Source organism: Dicentrarchus labrax, unplaced genomic scaffold, assembly GCF_905237075.1.
Source record: "Dicentrarchus labrax unplaced genomic scaffold, dlabrax2021, whole genome shotgun sequence".
Lineage (NCBI taxonomy): Eukaryota > Metazoa > Chordata > Actinopteri > Moronidae > Dicentrarchus > Dicentrarchus labrax.
This window is the reverse complement of record NW_026136718.1, coordinates 26528913-26548846: the sequence shown is the minus strand read 5'-3', so window position 1 is coordinate 26548846 and position 19934 is coordinate 26528913. Positions and strand designations below refer to the sequence as shown.

Here is a 19934-nt window from a genome sequence, read left to right as displayed (position 1 = left end):
ACTAGGAGAGATTTTTGGGATGCTACTCGAAACTGTCTTTATGTGCGTTCGGAATGCTTTTATGCTCTATGTTATTGGCAGGCAGTAAGTGGTGACTCAGATTCTGGTTGTCGGGGTGTGCTAAATTCCTAGGCCAAAGTGTCCCACTCACACTTGGCAACTGCAGACCAATGGTAAAAGGAGACGGCACCTGCCGTGTTGTCATTTGTTCTAGATTAAGTGAGAGGCCCCGCTTGGAATCCCAGCTATTCTATGGCAAGATTTATTATTCAATATGTGACTTTTATTTTATCATTATCAGAGTGGAACGTCATACAAAAAAAAAAAAGACTATGGATACAGCTTTTAACATTTTATAATACTGAGAAATTACTTAGGCAAAATTGCATTGATAAATTGGTAATACATTTCATGTGCTGGTACAGAGATACAAAAAAGCATAGACATAATGCATAAAGCACAAAGCCATATGAGAGGAGTAAACACCTCAGTTACACCAAAACATGTTGACACAGTCAAAAGATTCTACTTCTAAAATATATGCCCAAAGTATATATTACTGTGTTTTATATACATTTTAAAGAGCCGATGCTAGCTTTGTGGTCACACAAACATTTATGTAATAAAACTATTAATAAAGCCCTTTCTCAGATGAAAGCATTGCAACTATCATCAACACATAAACAGTTTGGTCCTAAAATAATCTGCTAGCTGAGGTTGTAGAGTGTGTTGGCTGTTTGTATGGCAGGGGTCTTTCTCAACCACCCCCCTCCCTCTCCTACCATGTGGTATCATCCATCTTGGGCAGCATGATAACGTGAGAACACATTCTTCCTTTTTTCCCCCTGTATATATATTTCTTTTTATATGATTAGAACGAAACTGTTCCCCCTAAAAGATGGTTAAAACAATAAGATATGGTTCACAATGTGCCATAAATTACAAGCAAAGTCAGGCTACAAACTATTCCTCAGCTTGGAAGATTAAAGATGGCACCTGTGAGGCTAATAATGACCAGGGCATAGGGTTACATTACAGTATATATCTCACTTAGGTGTTTTTAACCATTTAATTGTGTTTAAAGATCCAGTGTTCAACATTTAAGAGAATCTACTGGCTGAAATGGAATATATTTCTAGGTATGTTTTCATTAGTGTATAATAACCTGAAAATAAGAATTGCGTTTTTGTTTCCTTAGAATGAGCTATATTTATCTACAGAGGGAGCGGGTCCTTTTCTACAGAGTCCCCCCATGTTGAACCGCCATGTTTGTATAACGGCCCAGAACGGCCCTAGATAGGGTGTTTTGCATTTTTCATAGCCACCAGTGCATTCGCCATTGGAATTGGGACAGGAGGGTGAGGCCGAGGGCGTTGTAATCTGCAACTACACTGCTAGACATCTCTAAATCCCATACACTGGTCCGGAGTAGACCTTTTATAATAAAAAGATTAAGCTTTATAGATTTATATGAACTCTACTAAATATAACTACAATCTTGCTGATTCTCTTGCGGCACACAGCACATGGATAATCATTTATGGGTGACTTGAGCTGCAAGAGTCTGCTGATATCCAGTACCCAGTGAGCAGTTTTGGTCACAGTTGCAGTTCCAAAGTTCTTTCAGCTGCACTACAGCTCCAAGTCATATTCCTCATACATAAATGGTCATTGGGGTCAATTAAGATATCCCTTTCTCCAAATATGTCCTGAGTCCACTGCTAATTTCCCCACTGTCAGCTTTTAGGGAGTACACTTCAGCTGTTTCAGTTGCTGCAATATGAGTTACTATGCCAATACATCCAGAGTATTTCTGTATCTAATATGCAACGTGATGGTGAACAAGCTGGGGGTTTTTAAAGGGCATCCTTAAAAAAGAAATGTGGGCAGTAGGGAGCGCTATGGATCTTATTGGTGTTCACCAAGCTCAGGTGAAGCTCTCATATAGGCACTGTTAATGGTAGGTGTCCCCGCTTTGGTTTTAGTGGTGTCAGTGATCCTACAAACACAATTCAAAGTAATTAATGTGAATCCTTTAAAAACCTTAAATATGGTACAGACATTTATTTTCAAGTAACTTAATTTACCTGTGATACAGGTGAGTGGTTTCTACCCCAGCTGCTGGCCTATAAAGAAGACATGGATATTTATAGAAAACTATCATATTTGCATAGTTTTAATGTAGGTAAAATGTCATCAGTGGCAGCCAAAATCACTGCCAATGTTTTAGATTTCAGTGCTAAAAAAATGTAAGCTGCATATCATTTGCTTCAGTCCTTGAAATAGGACACGCTGGTCAGCAACTGTTAATGGCAGTAACACAGAACAGAACGGTCAGTGACCTCTGATGTCCCTGACATTAATAACATTAACAAGGAGAATATGGAACTTGTCAACAACATGTTTATGATTTGATCAGTTGGGATCTCTAAAAAATCAAGGCTGACAAGTAAAAAATATTGTTAAAATAATTTACCTGCTTTCCTTGAAAAGGGATTGATCCCCGCAGAGGAAGGCTGGGATGGAAACATGCCAGGAGAGACAATGGTAGGCGGGGGAGGAGGGCAGACACCAGTAGTAGGTGGTAACACCTGAGAAAACATACAAAAATATATATCTTAACATCACCAAATCGAAAACTGAACCTATAGATGTATATGGACTCGACTCTTACTGTCTGAGCTGGGCTTCCCTGCTCCGAACTCTCCTTTTGAACATCTTTGGGTTTTGATTTGAACCAACCACTGAACCATCCTGCCTTGGCGCTCTGCGTAAAACACAGAGAAAATGTGTCATGTGTTATATGACTGTAATGTGGTTTCACAGGTGTCAACTTGACAGGGGCTCCACCCACCTGTTTAGGAGGCTCGTCGATCTGCTCGGAGGCCTCTAAACCTTGTGGGATGTGATGATGACTGATGTCGACTTCCAGCATCTGACCCCCCATCTTCAAAGGCAAATACAGGTGACGACACACATCCAGGTAACTTTTTGGAAACATTTTCCAATGCTCAATACCAGTGGCTCCTAAATTTTTTCAAATTCAGTGTTTTCTTGATGCTTGGCCATTGTTGTATTAGCTCTTTGGTTGTTCAAATCTTGAAATATGCTATTTACATTAGTACAAATATTGTCATTTTTAGCAACAAATTACATTTTAGCAACATTAATCTTGTTTATGTTCCTTGCTTTTTTACCAGTACAAAATATTACAAACATCAACAACACTCACTGTGCCTGCTCCAGAGGATAACCCAGCCCCTGTAGGACAAATTAAATCAAAATATCACACGCACGCTGACTCCACAGACCATAGTAAATGTCTGAATATAGAAAGATAGGAATGCTGTCCGACATTAGGGGTTCTCACTTTCTGCTGCTGATGGCAGATTACTTAGAAGACAATGTGGCGGGGCAGTTCTGACTTCAGCACTATCTGTGTTATGATAACTGAAGTCTTGGCTCGTAGCTACTGTGGGCCCTGGGGGAGCATAAACCATCGGTACTGGCATTGGACAATTGGCGGGTTGCCTAGACAGAGCAACAGGGAGAGAATGATGACATAACAGGGTCCATTAGGACTGGATATCACACATACAGTAAGTTGTTGCAGTATGTAATTGAAGTGAATAAGGCATGTTGCTGCAGATTGTGTACCGGTCCTGAGCTCCGCTAACGTCCCACGACAACGTCATTTCCTCAGTGTGTCCTTCAACCCGATGCTCAGGGCTATCTTGATCCTCTGTGCCTCTGTAATAAAGGAGTTCAGGCTCTGGACTCTGGATGTCACGGCTTAGGTCATCCAAGTCTGGTTCTGTAGAAAAATTCAAATGAAAGCAACATTCTGAAGTATTATTAAAAGTATTCATAGCAGACGTACAAGAAAGCAGAGGCAGACACTGCTCTCTAGTAGGAAACAGGGCACATAGTGCATTGTTTGAGGCAATGAGAAGATTAGAAATTACCTAAGCACACTTTTCCATCCTCGTGGGCCAAAGCACTTCCCTCAGTAAGTGGCTGCTGGTATGTTTCAGTACAGGTAGTTTCGTAACTCCCGGTCTGAGTAAAATAACACATTTAGACTTTATATAGATTTAGTGTCTGAACAAGAGTCTACAGCTCCTCCATGAGGCTGAACTTAGGCACAGCAATACTGTAGCACGCTAACATACCCACAATGACAGTGCTGACATGCTGATGTTTAGCAGGTATAATAAAAAACAAAACAAACATGGACCATGCTAACATTCGCTAGTTAGCACTAAACAAAAGTAGAGCTGAGGCTGATGGGAATGTCATTTATTTTGCAAGTATTTGGTCATAAAGCAAATGCAAATGGCGGCACTAGATGAAAAGTTAAGGAAACAAAATCAAAAGTTGTGGAGACATCTCACTAAAAAACACAAATGTCAACCTCATGGCAGTGCTAGAGGAAAAGTCAGGGGATCACCTAAATCAGTGGGATATATCGTCTGGAAACCATGAGAGTTTTATGGCAATCCATGTACCTCCACTGCTTGTGCATGTGGGGCAGTGCTTGAATTGGTAAGAATGAAAGTACCAGAACGCTTAACCAGCAGCCAGCATAGCACACATGTAGCATCTGGGGGGCAGGGATTGTGTGCAGTTTTTATTATAAATACAAAGATATGGTGCACTGACCATCTGTGGACAGAGAATTTTAGAGCTGCAAGCAAATATCTAAGCTCTTATCCAGCAGCTTTCCAACTAAACTGGACCTCATTGCCTTCACACACGGCGGGAAACAGACCTATTTTATAGACCTGCATTCAAAAGGACTACACAAACTACAACATGTCATTACTACGTTCCAAGCAGTGTTGTGGGGGAATAAAGCAGCATTGCTTTATCCAACCGGTTAAGATTACTGTTAAAGATGATTGTCTCATCTTAAACAAAAAAGTTAATCTCAATTTTATATTTTTCCTTAAGATTAGACAATTTTCTGAAATGCTGGTCTGGAGCACCCACCTGAATACTATGGTACCTTGCACGGAGCTGTTTCAGCCAGTCGGGTTCCTGCCCGGCTCCGCTAACCCCTGCTTCACTGAACTGACCCTCCGAGTGTCTCAGCCTGTCAGACAGCTGCACACATAACATACATACAGTACATCTTTGTAGAACTGAAGTCATACACACCTAATTACTTTGATTACATGTATGTATGATAGGTATGTGTGTATAGTAGGATGTGTGAATACCTTAATAACCTCTCCAGTCAGCACAAAGAAAGGCTCCCTCTGCCTGAAGATGGCCTGTCCCACCACCTCACAGTAATGAAAGGCCTGAGATGCGAGCCCACAGTCCAACAGTCGACTGGCATACAGGAACTTATACACCTGACCACAACGCAGCAACATTCAGCCTCACATGCCCCTTTATCAGAATAATTGTATGATTTCTAAAATTGTTTGTAGAAAGCAGTGAGATCTGGTGTAAATGGAAGCTACCTGAAAGGACGGTATTGAAAAGCATTTGCCCCCAAGTGTCTGGCTGTACTCATACAACTCGGTGCACTGGATGGCAGGGTTTGTGGCAAAGTAGTCGAAGGATTGCCTAAAGAAGAGGCGAGCATACACCAAAGACAAACACACAGTAAGTGAGATAACCTCAGCAAACATTAGGACAAAATCAGGACAAAATTAGGACTACATGGACGGCAACTAAACTGATGAATGGCATCAAGGACAGCTTACCTGTGGCTGCTGCCTAAAAGCACCAGTCTCTCTGCTTTCTGCGTGAACACCCCGAAGGGAACGCTGGCTGTCAGGTAGCACACATGGGCGGCATGTAAGAGGCCTTTGGAGGCTGCACAGGCAAGAGCAACACAAAGCAATCAGCTCCCATATCTGTGCAGAATCTACCTGTTAGTCAGTCAGTGCGTCCATACCGAGAGTGTCTCCCATGGTGACGATGGCCTTCTGTTGGACGGCGGGATCTCCTGTCTCATTGGAGAGCATAACAGCCAGATGGGGCGTCCAGTCTCCCCATTTTTCATTTCCACAGCCCTGAGCACACAGAACGTCGCTATCAAAGCTCTTATTGCATGATAAGGTACAGATACAATAACTGAAATTGTCACAATTCACGTGTGTAAAGAGATTCTGGATGTTTTACCGCAGCTACAGCAGGGATTCTGCAAGACAGAAGCTGGAAGAGAGTCTGGAGGGGATCACTGGCCGTTAGCTGGCCCGTAAACCTGCCAAAAGAGCATGTTTTTTTGTCATTGCACGTCTTAACTGATGGCTTTAGTACAGGCTAGCAGCAGAGCTAGTGTGCTAAAACATAAGCTACTCTTACTGTACAGAGGTGACACAACATGCTGACAGCAGAAATTCAACTCCTGTCAATTACAAATCAAAATCAGCCTGGCTCCCCGTCAACCCTCCCCCAGACATTCCTCTAGAGTCTAGTGTCATGAGAGTACAGTATGCTGTATGGAAGATACTAGTGCTGCCAAAATAGTCAGTCTGTAAAAAAAAAATGGATTGGGTTTCATGAGAAGTAGCTCACAGAATCTGTAATTTAGTGATTTAGTCCTCACTCAACAAAGTTCTCCTGCTGAAAATGGACCACTCTTCTCTGACTGATGCAGAGACTGAAGGGCATTAATTGAGCTTGTTGTATGTCAAACAAGATTATTTAGTGTTAATGGTCTGTTATGTACTGTAATAAGATTGCCTACTGCAAATTATAAATAATTTAGAAGCTAAAGATAAAGTCAGCTCAAAGAAATAATTGATCATTATTGCTTTATTAATGAGTTTTCCATCCTTGATTAATAAATAGCACCAATAAACACAACATATCACACCTATTGCCTCATTCAAAGATAGAAAACTAATATTATTTTATTTATCTTGAAATGGTTTACGAACAGGAGGCTGTGTTTAATGGTTCCAGAGGTCTAATCTCTTCTTGTTTTCATAACTGTAATTACCTTCCTTCTAAATGAAGGCCATTATTTTTGGACACAGGACTTAGTGGATAGAGTAGATGTCCTGTCCTGTTCCTTGCCATGTACTACACAAGTCACAAGTAGAAGCATATGTGCATATGTAGCATTATGCATATGCATAATGCTACAGGAGTTCATTGCTTCTTCTATTATAGTCTCCATAACTGAGTTGTTTTAACATATATTCAGTACAGTATATACTGATGCAGTCATTCCAATAAAATTGTTAGATCCACATTTCAAATACATTTTTATATGATCATGTTAAGTTCCACAAATAAACAATGTTTACCATGTTTACCCTTTTAGTTTAGTCTGTTAGCATGCTATTTCTAATTAGCACTAGACACAAAGTAAAGCTGGGGCTGGTGGGACATGGTTGGTATTTAGTCATAAACCAAAGATTTGATGATCTTAGATTTAAAGTCAGAGGATCACCGAAGCTGTTACCGTTTATCTTGAGGGGGAAATGAATGTCTGTGCTAAATGTCATGGCAATCCATCCAATAGTTGTCGAGACATTTCAACCAAAACCACAAATGTCAAGCTTGTGGTAGTGCTAGAGGAAAAGTCAGGGGATGACCAAAGCCAGTAGGATTCATCCTCTGGGGGCCATGAAGGTCAGTACAAAACTTCATGCCAATCAATCCAATAGTTTAGTTCAGTGTGTACCAAAAGGGTGAACCGACCGACCTAGTTTCAGATTTAATCATTTAGATTTAATCACACGGCTCTTCTTGACTTTTCAAATGTTATTGGACTGAATGGATCCAATTTTCTTTTTCCCATGACTGTGTATGGGGAAATGTCACGTGATGAACAGAGGGCACTACACCAGGACATCAGTTCACAGCTCAGCTGCATTCCTGGGGTCTTGACTAAAACTAATGCACAGGAAGCTGGGACTATACTTCAAATACAAGTAATGGAAACACTGGCAACATTTCCTTGTTGCTGTAACACAAGTTTTAAGCAGGTCCTAAGTATCTAAGTTTAGTCAGAGGGAGCATTTCTTCACAAATTACCGCCCGTGTGTAGAGTTGTGTACTGATTTCTTGCAGCTGTCATGTCTCAGATTGCTTTTCTCACCTGTTTAGTACAGTGGTATAGGACCTGTTGTCCATTTTGCTGGCCAGGAAAAGTGCATGCCCCCACAGGCCACTGCTCATTGCTGACTCCAAGGCCTCCTGGAAACCACATGGGAAAGAGTGAGGGGATAAAAAACAATGGCACCTTTACACACAGTTAGCTGATAATACTTCTTTGGCTTCAGTAGAATTTTAAGCAAAAGACCTAACCTGTAATGGTATATTTTTACATTGTGGTAAATAACTAAATAAATCAAATATATCCAATGAATGCAGAATTAAAAAGGTGAAAACCTTCTTTCTTCCACCCAGTAGCAGTTGGGTGTAGCTCTGCAGGGCCTTCTCAGAGGTCTCAGAGCTGAAGCTGCTCCAGTTTCCTGTGAGCAGGTCGCCTCCTTTGCTAGGCGGCGCTTCAGCAGTTGTGGCGTCACTGAAGTCAATGAGCGTGGGAGCATCTGACTCCCAGCTTCCATCTGAATGTGAGCCCTGCATCAGCAGCTCTGCGATATCTGAGCCAACTATTTGCTGAAACAATAGAAATTCTGTAATAATTGCATCAGAAAAAAACTAATAATTACTTTGATGTCGTGTACTATTTCTACATATTATAACAAGACATGATCCACTTACTCCATTCTGTCTGCAGAGTAGTATCAGTAGATTCCACAAGAGGGCAGCAGAGCTCTTATCATGCAGCTTGTCAGCTCTCATGCAGGCACCTGCCCTCTGGTGGGCAAACTCTATAGCATCGACTTTGTGCAAATCTTCCCTTCAAAAACGAACATTTAAACGTTGAATTTAAAAAATAATCTTTGCAAGTCACACATGACTAATACAAATTTCAGATGTGTTCAGTAGAATTTACACCAATGGAGAAAATGGCATCAACCCTAATTTTAAGATTATTAAGTGGTGAACATTTTCAGTTTCAGAATTGCTTAACAAATGACGAACCAATACCTGGTTAAAGGTCCTGGGAAGGTTCTCATCTCCTGCTGTTCCTTTGTGTCACTCAGAATGACCTGTCCACACATAAAGACAAAAATAATTTCTCAAAGGTTTTATCCAAGAATACAGTATTAGTGGTTAAAAAGAAGAAAATGTAATAAAGTTATCAGCACAGGGTGGTGTTGAACACACCTCCAGACTGTGGATTTCCAGCTGGCTGACATTCTCCTGTGTGGACAAGCCCGGAGTGACCCGTATCAGCTGGCCTGAGGGCCCAAAGCTGACAACTGCATGAGGTACCGAGTACTTCAGAGGAGCTGACACCTGATTCACAGGTCCGTGCTCTGAGGAGAAATTAAGCACAAAGGAATGAGTGTCATGATAAACAGTGAGTGAAGTGGACACAGAGAGAAACTGTACACTCACCTGCAGCAGACTTGTGAACGGGCTCACTGTGTTCAGCTCCGTTGATGTACTGACTCAGTTCATAGCTGCTGGAGGATAACCCTGAGTTTTTGGAACTTTCTAATGTCCCCAGGTAATAGCAGGAAACCTCTTCATTGTCTCTGGAGGGATTATCCTCGTAGTCATTGAGGTAATGCTGGGAACGGTCTCTCCTTTGGTCATACCTGAAAGAACGTATTTCATTTTAATAGAAATATACATCAGGGTTGCTACTTTCTATTGCTGCTACAACACATAATTCAGCCTGTACCTGTAAGTACACAAGTACACTTGTTGTCAACACTGAGTAGCAGCTATCCAATCCAATCCACTTGTTAAGCACTTTAAAACAACCAAAGTTGACCAAAGTGCTGTACAGGAGAATAAATAAGACATCATAAATAAAAGACATAACAGCTCACATGAGGCACAAAATTACATATAAAATACAACAATAAAATGAAAAGACATAAAACAGTAAAAATAGTAGCCACGCAATAAAAAGCAATCAAAATAAGAAATGAAATCAAGTAAATAAAGTCGACATCTTACTAGGTGTCTAAGGCCACAGAGAAGAGATGGGTTTTAAGACAGGTTTTAAAAACAGACAGAGAAGAGGCCTGTTTAACGTGCAGAGGCAGATCATTCCATAATTTAGGAGCAGACACAGCAAAGGCAAGGTCCCCTCTGAGCTTCCGCTTAGTTTTAGGCACACTCAAGAGCAGCTGATCATCTGACCTGAGAGAGTGGACAGGTATACAGGGGTGTAGAAGCTCAGAGAGGTAGGACGGGGCAAGACAATTCAGGGATTTAAAAGCAAATAAAATAATTTTAAAATGGATCCTAAATTGAATAGGCAGCCAGTGGAGTGAGGCTAAAATGGGTGAAATGTGCTTATGTTTACGTGTGCCAGTTAAAAGACGTGCAGCAGCATTCTGTACCATCTGGAGATGGGCGATGGAGGACCCACTAACCCCCACATACAGTGCATTACAGTAATCCAGCCGAGTGGTAACAAAGGCGTGGATTACCGTCTCAAAGTGCTGCCTTGATAGAATTGGCTTTATTTTGGCCAGCTGCCTCAAATGGAAAAGGCTTGATTTGACAACAGCCTTGATCTGACTGTCAAACTTTAACGGTCCACTTTAACCCCTAGGTTTGTGATGCTAGGTTTAATATACTGGGCCAAGGAACCCAGATAGTGCCACCAAAAACCATCACTTCCGTCTTTTTATCATTGAAATGTAAAAAGTTCAGAGCCATCCAGGCCTTTATGTCGTCGAGACACTTAAGTAGCAGTCTGACAGAGTATTCATTTTTCTTTTTAAGAGGCACATAAATCTGACTGTCGTCTGCATAACAGTGGAATGAAAAGCTGTGCTTCTTAAGTATGGAACCAAGTGGGAGCAAATAGAGAAAGAAAAGGAGAGGGCCAAGAACTGAGCCCTGTGGGACCCCACACGAGAGAGAAGCAGAGGAGGATACAGAGTCACCTAGGCTGACACAGAAAGTTCGATCAGCCAGGTACGACCCGAACCACTCCAGTGCTATGCCCCTGATGCCCACCAATTGCTTCAAACGTGAGATCAATATTTTATGATCCACTGTGTCAAATGCAGCAGTTGAATCTAAAAGCACAAGGATAACACAGTCACCAGAGTCAGTAGCTAAAAAGATATCATTAAAAGCTCTTAAGAGAGCTGATTCGGTGCTGTGCAGGGTTTTAAAACCAGATTGGAAAACCTCTAGGATATTATGTTCTTCCAGAAAGGCCATTAATTGACTGTGCATAATCTTCTCCAGGATTTTTGAAAGGAAAGGCAGTTTGGAGATAGGCCTGAAATTAGCAAGAACTGCAGGATCTAGAGCAGGTTTTTTAATCAGTGGTTGTACTACTGCATGTTTAAAATTTTCAGGGACCACACCTGAGGTCAGACTGCTATTTATGACTGCAATAACAGATGGTCCTACAGTGGGGAAAACCTCCTTAAATAGTCGAGGGGGGACAGCATCATTTGGAGAACCTGAGGGCTTCAAATGACCAACAACCTCCTGTAAAAAGGAAAAAGTCACAGGCTCAAAATGGTCAAAGACAGCAGAGCAGGGGACAGAGATTGAGGGGTCATAAGCTGAAGGTGAGATTTGAGCCCTAATTGAAGTGACCTTATCAATAAAAAAGTGAAGGAAGTTTTCACACACAGCAGGGGACGCCTCAATACAGGCAGTCTGCGGGGCATTCAGAAGTGAGTCAATAGTGTTAAACAAAACACGAGGCTTGTGACAGTTTGACAGGATAATATCCGAGAAATGTTTTCTTTTAGCATCTTTCACAGTTTTCTGATTACGCCAGCAGTCCCTTAACATCTGAAAAGACACCTGAAGTTTGTCCTTCTTCCACTTGCGCTCAGCTCTACGGCACTCACGCCTGACCGCATGAGTCGTGTCATTTAGCCAGGGCTCAGATTTAGTTTTAGGCTGCCTGGATTTTAATGGAGCCACAGTGTCTAAAACAGTTTGGCAGGTGGAGTGAAACCATGAGCTAAGCTCCTCTGTATTGCACACAGACTCAGGAAAGATGGAGTTCTGATAGAAAGCAAACGAGAACTGAACAGCAGTGGAAGGGTTAATAATGCGACAGAGCGGAGCAGCAGCGCGAGGTTTAACTGTATGACAGGCAAGAGCAGCCTCAAATAATACAGGCATATGGTCAGAAAACACTGCGTCACATATCTCTAGGTTAAAAACGGGCAAACCATATGATAAGACAAGATCAAGTGTGTGTCTGTGTTCTTGTGTTGGCAGCTAGGACACAGACACATCCTACAGTGCAAGTGTGTTAAGAGAAGGACTACAAAAGTTATAAACTGCAGTGGGGTTTATGTCTGACTAAACACACAAAAGGCTGCTGCTCACTGACAGCTGAAGTTCATCATAGTACTTCTGGGTTAGATTTGTTTTCTGTAGATTTACATTAAGTTACCATTATCTTTTGTCTCCTGGACTACTGTAACAGACCATATTCTGGTACCTGTCAGAGCTCTGTCCACCAGCTCCAACTGGTACACAACACTGCTGTCTGAATAATAACTGGCACCAAAAACAAAATTAATAACACTACCACTTGTGTCCACAGGTGACTAAAATGAAAGTTCCTTGTAGGGGCTTCAATATTACGTATTTTCCATCAACACAGAACCGGCTCTGTTCTGGTTCATGTACATAGTAATGGAGAACCCAAAAAGTTGGTTCCAAGCTGGAACCTAATAATAGCAGGTTTTCCCCAAGAACCAAAGTAGGCATGCCATATTCTAAAGGTTGTTGTGCCAACGCTCTCTGTTGATGACACATACTTGATGGTTTTGCTGGTGGAAACGTGGCCTGGTTCCAAGAATGTTGAACAGAACCAGTTTAAGAACCAGAGCTAATTTGGTGGAAAAACATGATACAACATATAGTACAGGCATGTACAAATGACACTGTATAATTTCAAAGTCTTCTTTGAGCAATGTTGTGCAATAAAAGCATAGCAACATCATAGAATTTATCAAATTAATTGATCAGCGTTCTACTCTGAAGTGTGACTATGGGGTTGACTTTCACAGAAGAGGAATCTTGCGGCTCACCTGTACTCCTCAGTGTTGGAGCTCCCTGAATGTTCCTGCTTGTATGTTTTGTCATGGTAGTGGTCCGTCCTCCAGGACTCTTGGGGACCCCACTGGCCAGCATCTTAATAATCAGAATAACATACAAGTACCATCTTAGTGGTAGACCGATATGGCTTATATATACATATACAGTTATCTTAGCCAGTAACACATTGTTTTAGATGTAGTTATTTATTAATTAATATAACATAAAAATACATTGGTCTGAGAACGTGACTGGTGTTCAAGGGAGGGTGGAGTACAGTATGTCAGAAGAGATGTAATTTAACTGCATTATTATAACATATATGGCCGATTATCTCAAAATGCTAGTTAACCAGCCCAATTAATCAGTTTATCTATAGTTTTTACCAAGACATGGGGTGTAGTACTCTGCCAATAAAAAAGCTTTGTTGTCTCAGTTGTCTTCACTGTACCTTGTCGTCCGTGCTGTCCTCTATAGTAGTCCTGGTCATAATAACCATAGTTGTCTCTGTAGTCCCAGTGGTTGGGGGGTGGATAGTCATACCCGTGTCTGGAACAAAAAGCTTCTGGTTTCATCATTGCATTCATTCCTTTGCTTTACCTGTTAATCCTTCCATCAAGACGGCACCATAATGTACTGAAACACTCATCTATAGAGATTTTTAGTGGAGTGATCAGATTTCCTCCTCTCGTTTGTCTTCCTTTTTAGCGACAGATGTCTGGTGAGTATCCCAGCACAGAGCAGCACGAAGGCCACCCTGCGCTCAGCCTAATGGATTTACTTGAACCTGGGCTTTTGCACCATCATACTGTCCCCAAATCAGTGCACCATACCAAACATGCATGATTATATACACTGATATTATTATTAACTTCTTCCTTGTATTTAGTTGCAGTCACCTTGGCACTGTACGTACAATAAGGGAAAGTGTGAGATCACTCTTGGAAAACAACAATGATCTATTACTGCACATACCTGGACTGGGGTCTTTGGTGTTCTGGACGGCCATGGCCATAAGCATACTGCTGAGTGCTGTAAGGATACGGCTCCGGTCTGGCAGGAGGACTGGTGAAATGAGTCATGTATCGGGCATCTGGATGAGCCCACTGCCTGTCCCAGTCTCTGGGGTTCTGTGGTGGGTAGCTCTGATCCCGGTCCTGCTGAGAATACCTGTAGTAGTCCTCTTTGTCTTTGGCTCTGTGGGAGTGACGGCCAGAGTCAGGCCGGGGGTGACCTCTGTGATCCATGCTGACCCCTTCACACAAGATCGGCCTACCTTAACACCTTGGGGAGCAGGAGTTTGTGCCTGTAGGGGACCCTTATTCCAAAGTAAAATCCACACAAAGAAATGTGTTTTTGTTTAGGTCCTCACAGCTCTGAGGCCCAGTCAAAGTACATCCACTACTGCCACATCATTTCACAGGGAAGTCACAACATGAGCTGATAACAAGTCAACATGATAACAAGAGGATAAAGTTCACAGAATACAGTGGCCCATATAATAAGTGCTGCTGCTGCACTGGGACCAGTGCTACAGAGAGTGTCCCAATGAGAGGAAAAAACTTACCAAAGGGCACTTTCTAAAAATCAAAGTCATGTCAGTGAGGGTATTACTGTGCATACTGTTTGCTCTCTGTGTGTCTCCCGGGCTGGGACAGTAAACAGTGGAGCACGCCCTGAGCGCTCTGACAGCTGCCGACAGCTGGAAAAGAGGAAATCACGTCCATCTTCAGGATGACTCCAACAAAATAAAATCCCGTCAGCCTGTTCTGCTTCGTCCCGACATTACTGAGCGGGTCCTCGCATTGTTACTTACATGTGGAAAAAACATTTAAGTGTTGAGTCCTGCCACGTTGCCGGTACGGAAGATGCACAGTCTGTTCGGTTGAGCTGGTCTCCGGTCTGTTTCTGTGATGTTTCTGTGCAACGGGGCCGCAAGGAAACTGATCCCTAGTCAGTGACAACTTGGAGGCTGAACTTTTCTTGTAGTAAAAAAACGTTTATGTTACGTTCCCGGCAGAGGCGCTCTAACCCTAATATCCTGTGGATATACTATTGTTCCTGTCACTTACTTTTACATTCATTTTGTATCAACCTCTGGGTGAACGAATAGACTGACCTTTCATATGGGACACTGTACCTGCACTGCAGACAAACATAAGTGCCTCACACTCATAAAGCAATAATGTATTAGAATTGTGCCTTTTTTGTGTACATATATAGCAACATCAACCAAAGCACACACTGAGGCAAAACTTCTCAGATGTAAAACCATATTTTGTATATAAATAAACGTAAAAGCATATTGAAATTAAAATGATTTATCATCTTCACAGCAATACACTCATTTGAATGTTTTTTTTAAATGTTAGCTTCTTGTGTATATTCGTTTTGGTCCTTGTTTTTCTTTTTTTGCATAAATGTCCTCTTTATATTCACAAATGTGTACGCTTGTGACAAATTAACATACTACACTACATGCCATAATAATAATAATAATACATTTGCTGGAGTCGGATATGTTAACTGTTAACTAACACTTTTAAAATTGTATTTCTAATAGTCTGACAGCTATACAGGCTTTTCATATTCTTATATTTTTGAACCTTCATTATTGGCATAAAGAACTCTCTACTGCCTCCTGCTCATGCGTTTTATACACTTTATAAGTTAATAGTTCTGGATTCTGTATTTTGGAGAGAAAGGGCACAATTACCAATTTTATGGGGAGTAATAGAAAAGTAATATAACTATTAGTGTAACGAATTACTGTTTTCAGAGAGTAATAAGTAAAGCAATAATATTATTTTTGAAAAGAATAATGAGTAATAAATTTCATTTTTTGAGTAAGTATCCCAACACTGTTAGGGACATAACTGTTTGATTATATTGCACAAGCTGTTTGGAAAGACAAGATATTACATCAGCAAGTACAACTTTTTTGAGTATTAAGTGTTTCATTTGGAGCTGCAATATACAAAAATTATAGCAGACTCCTAACGACTCACTTCTGATGACTTGGCTTTGTGTGCGCTGGTTCCTGCTTCTCACTGGAAATCTAAAACTGATGTAATCCCCTCTTAAATTCAAGTCAGAGCTGTTAGTGAGTGATGAACGGTTTCCTGTATTTGTCAGTAACCTGTCACGACCACAGGGTGTCGCTGTATCCACAAAGACCGGCTGAAAACGGAGCAGCGCGTCCATGTGACCGGTGGGACCGGTTTATTATGCAGATGAGTTGTGGTGACAGAGGCTTTTACTACTGGAGACATTGGACATTGGACACACACTGAGAGTCTCAGCTCACAGAAGCAGTCGGGTTTCGCTCTGGATATTGTTCAACAGCAAACCGCTCGGATGTGCAATATGACTTTTGAAGAAACCGGTGGAGATACTTCTTCAGAAAGGTTAGCTTGTGTTGCTTTGTGCACCGTTGCTGTATTTGTCTCGCTGGTTCTGCGTTTGCTGCAACTTGTTTTTGATGTGAATTTCACCGTTTTTAAGACGCTTTAAAAACGCTTTTAAGTGCAAATGCAAATGCTCTAACGTGTTGTTATTTATAACTGGTACTTGCTATTTGAAGCGAGGTTTGTCTCATATCGTCTGTTCTGACTGCCATTCAGTGATATTTGGTCTCATATACTGTAACGTCAGCTACCACAAGTGCAACGGTCAGCTAACGCCAAGCTAACTTTATAATTACGCTAGCTATTTGTTTCAGCTAGCGTTAGCGGTACCTGTTCATTATCTCGGGGTCAAATCAGAAATATTCTTATTGTTAAGTCTTGCGGTGTCTTATCGGACATGCAACGTTACATCATGAGCTACCATTCATGTCATGTGAATAACTTTTCCATTATATAATATAATAACATTCTTAATATCTAAAAATGACGTGTGTTCTTGTGTGTTGTTCTGGCTGATTTTCCAATAATATGTCAAATACAATGTCTTCCTCAGGATGGACTCGGTGGCTAAAGCATTAGAGGAGATCCTGAGCTCTGCGTTACCTCAGGGTTGCATCACTGTTGGAGTCTATGAGGCAGCAAAGTCACTAAACGCGTAAGTGAATAATACAATGACTCCTGTAGCATGAGCTCTAGTAAATCTACAGTGGATAAACGTGAGCCCTTTTCCTCACAGCTCTTTCTCTTTGCTGCTTTCAGGGATCCAGACAATGTGGTGCTGTGTCTGCTGGCCACAGACGATGAGGAGGATGTGGCTCTCCAGATTCATTTCACCTTAATCCAGGCTTTCTGCTGCGAGAACGACATCAACATCCTGCGGGTGGGCAACACCAGGCGTCTGGCAGAAATACTTGGAGGAGTGAAACCTGGAGGGGAGCCCATGGACCTGCACTGCGTTCTAGTTACTGTAAGTGTCGTTACTCATGTCTGTTTACCATCGCTGCTGTATGTTGCTCACTTCCCCTCAGACTGAGAGCTGTTTTGCCCTGAGCCACTTTTAGTACTGAGGTCATTGTCGGTGCTTGCAACGAGCTGTTGCTAGCAGCGGTTGTGCAACATGAACAATTTCAGTCTGTTTGCACATTTCATAAATCAGCAGATGTTAACTGCTTTGCCCCTTCTCCTGCAGAATCCTCAGTCGTCACCGTGGAAGGACCCCGCGCTGAGCAAAGTGAACAGATTCTGCAGAGACAGTCGCTGTTTGGATCAGTGGGTGCCTGTCATCAACCTGCCCGACCGATGAAACCACTTGGAATATTAATGTATTGTGTGCATTGGGGAAAAGTAACTGCACAAGGCCTGTGTTAATGTCTGTGTTGGACTCCTTTGGAAAGTGCCCCAGAGAGAGAGAGAGAGAGAGAGAGAGAGACGGGAGGGGCAGAAAAAAAAAGGACTCAAGGAAGCAAAATGTTCCAACAAATTTTCCAGGTCAGGGCGAAATCGTGGGCCAAGGAAGAGTGACTCAGCAGTCTGGGTTCCAGGATTTCCAATGTATGACTGCGCCTTTCTCTGCCGAGAAAGAAGCCTTTACAGGAAACTGAATCATGTGAGTGGAGGAGCCCACGTGGTGGTGAGCACAAGCGCGGGACAGAGGAAAAGCAGACAGAGAGCCCCAGTTGACTCTGAGAACTGGACCATGCTGATGTTGACCAGTCAGAACTCTCGGCTCGAAGGGCTCCTTGTGAAAATTTGACCAAATCTAAGCATTTCTTTAACAGCACATTTATTTAATAGTATTTAAGACTTTGACACTTTGATAACTCAAAAGGGAAACTTTTCAGTTTATTATTATTATTATTATTATTATTATTATAATTTTAAGGGCAATGCAATGTTTAGACTTGTCCACTAACTGGTGTTTTTATGTGTTATTAATTTAATGAGTTATATTTATTGTGCATAGTTCATGGAATTCTGCCTTGTTAAGTTGAATGAAATAAACAAAACAACCAACAGTTCACTGGGTGTTTTTGCCTCAATGATTTCCAGCTACTACAGGTTCAGCGTGTTCGTAGGAAGTCACACAGTGTCCCAAGGAACAGGGCATGCCTCTCGCGCCCACATAACATATGAAGCTCAGCGTGCTGCCTCACAGGGTTTGGATTTTGTCCCGGCATGCTACTGGGCAGGTTTAAGTATTTACTCGACACATCTCTAACCTTTTCAGCAGCTTCCATCTCTTGGACCAAAAGCAAGCTAGTGTTCTGTTAAAGTGATTACCACCTTTTTATTTCCAACTAAAAATAGTAACCTGTTCTGGCCCAAATCTGCTGCTGGCATGCAATTCCTTGAAATCAGCTTTCCTCTTGCATGGGAACTGTAGTAAAATGTGACCTTTTGCACATTTTGAGGGTCCAGTTACATTGAGGGGAGGAGAATTCCCATTGTAGTATGTATCTGAGTGGGGCTCATCTTGACGGCTCATTCTTCACAGCCTTCTGCATCTACGCCATCAGAGCTAAATTTACTGCTGAGTGGATTAAAAATAGCAGAGAGGCAAGAAGACAAAACTTGCTGAAGACCCATTCCAGACTGTGCAAAAAGAGAAAACCAGAAATTATTGGTGCTTGCACAGTGGGGAGGGACAAAGCCTTCTACACAGAGGGTCACAAGACAATGGATGTATGAGTCAGGGCTATTCAGGCCTCCATTGCTAGAGCTGTACAGTACTTTAGCTTCACGGCAAAAAATAGCCCCTGTGAATAGAGGCGCCCCCCGACCACTGACAATACTTGTAATTAACAGGCAGCATACACAGAGAGAGGCTGACCTGCTGCAGAGATGTCCATGTGCAACAACAATTCTCTCCAGTGGTGCTATCAGGTGGTGAATAGCAGATGGGGAGGAAAAAAAACTGGGTCAAAATGCTGGACTGCCTGGAAGACTGGGGAGGAGTGTGGGGTGTGACCGGGTTGCAGGAGGGTTTGTGTTAAATTGGCCTAAGTTAAAGAGTGCCGTTTGCAAATGTGGTAAAACTGTGCACAGAGGCCAAAGACAGTTCCACAGTCTAGGGCAGAAGACTCTAGTTACACTTTTCCAATGACTCTGAGATTTTGCTGCTGGCTTTATGGAAGCTGACAATCAGCAGAATTAAAATGTTATTTTAGTCCCAAGTGCTAGGTGAGACACAAAAAATGTGTAAAGAAAAAAAAGGTCTGAGATGTTTCCCTGGAAAGTGGAAAATAACACCAGAAATACCCGAGCAGGATGAGTGTAACATGACACATGAAGGCCAATTTGATCATTAAAAGCAAGAACCACTTTTTTTTCCTAGACCAGAACCTTCTTGTCACACAGGGAGGGGCCACTAAAAGTAGATGAGATATTGGAGATACTTGATAACTGGCTTATCCTGGAGCTTCTCCACTGCACTCGCAG

The 19934-nt window shown here is 42.0% G+C and overlaps 2 protein-coding genes across 3 annotated transcripts; one reads left to right on the top strand and one right to left on the bottom strand.

Annotated features, from left to right (window-relative positions):
- Positions 1-261: 261 nt before the first annotated feature.
- On the bottom strand, positions 262-15057 carry sec16b (SEC16 homolog B, endoplasmic reticulum export factor). 2 transcript variants are annotated; one of them, XM_051377315.1, is made up of 25 exons: positions 14657-15057; positions 14065-14407; positions 13541-13638; positions 13083-13185; positions 9442-9644; positions 9208-9359; positions 9028-9089; positions 8698-8836; positions 8362-8592; positions 8069-8166; positions 6139-6220; positions 5912-6029; positions 5718-5829; positions 5472-5577; positions 5223-5360; positions 4993-5106; positions 3966-4059; positions 3658-3814; positions 3371-3531; positions 3233-3261; positions 2855-2947; positions 2675-2767; positions 2477-2591; positions 2088-2126; positions 262-1999 (listed from the first exon to the last, which is right to left on the bottom strand). In XM_051377315.1, exons 2-24 carry the CDS (start codon positions 14334-14336, stop codon positions 2110-2112), a joined length of 2787 nt encoding a protein of 928 aa, XP_051233275.1. In that variant the 5' UTR covers positions 14337-14407; positions 14657-15057; the 3' UTR covers positions 262-1999; positions 2088-2109. The 2 variants fall into 2 exon arrangements, with proteins under 2 accessions (XP_051233275.1, XP_051233274.1); XM_051377314.1 differs by having other exon boundaries at positions 14065-15057.
- A 1275-nt stretch (positions 15058-16332) lies between these two features.
- gadd45ab (growth arrest and DNA-damage-inducible, alpha, b) lies at positions 16333-18514 on the top strand. Its single transcript, XM_051377446.1, has 4 exons — positions 16333-16496; positions 17050-17151; positions 17256-17463; positions 17686-18514. Exons 1-4 carry the CDS (start codon positions 16447-16449, stop codon positions 17797-17799), a joined length of 474 nt encoding a protein of 157 aa, XP_051233406.1. The 5' UTR covers positions 16333-16446; the 3' UTR covers positions 17800-18514.
- The last annotated feature ends 1420 nt before the right edge of the window (positions 18515-19934 follow it).

Coding starts and splice junctions, on each gene's coding strand:
- sec16b (XM_051377314.1), bottom strand. CDS start 14,336: ATGGATCACAGAGGTCACCCCCGGCCTGACTCTGGCCGTCACTCCCAC. Junction 13,639..14,064: donor CACCAAAGACCCCAGTCCAG/GTATGTGCAGTA, acceptor TTTTTGTTCCAG/ACACGGGTATGACTATCCAC. Junction 3,532..3,657: donor GTTAGCGGAGCTCAGGACCG/GTACACAATCTG, acceptor TGCTCTGTCTAG/GCAACCCGCCAATTGTCCAA.
- gadd45ab (XM_051377446.1), top strand. CDS start 16,447: ATGTGCAATATGACTTTTGAAGAAACCGGTGGAGATACTTCTTCAGAA. Junction 16,497..17,049: donor GGAGATACTTCTTCAGAAAG/GTTAGCTTGTGT, acceptor TGTCTTCCTCAG/GATGGACTCGGTGGCTAAAG. Junction 17,152..17,255: donor GCAGCAAAGTCACTAAACGC/GTAAGTGAATAA, acceptor TGCTGCTTTCAG/GGATCCAGACAATGTGGTGC.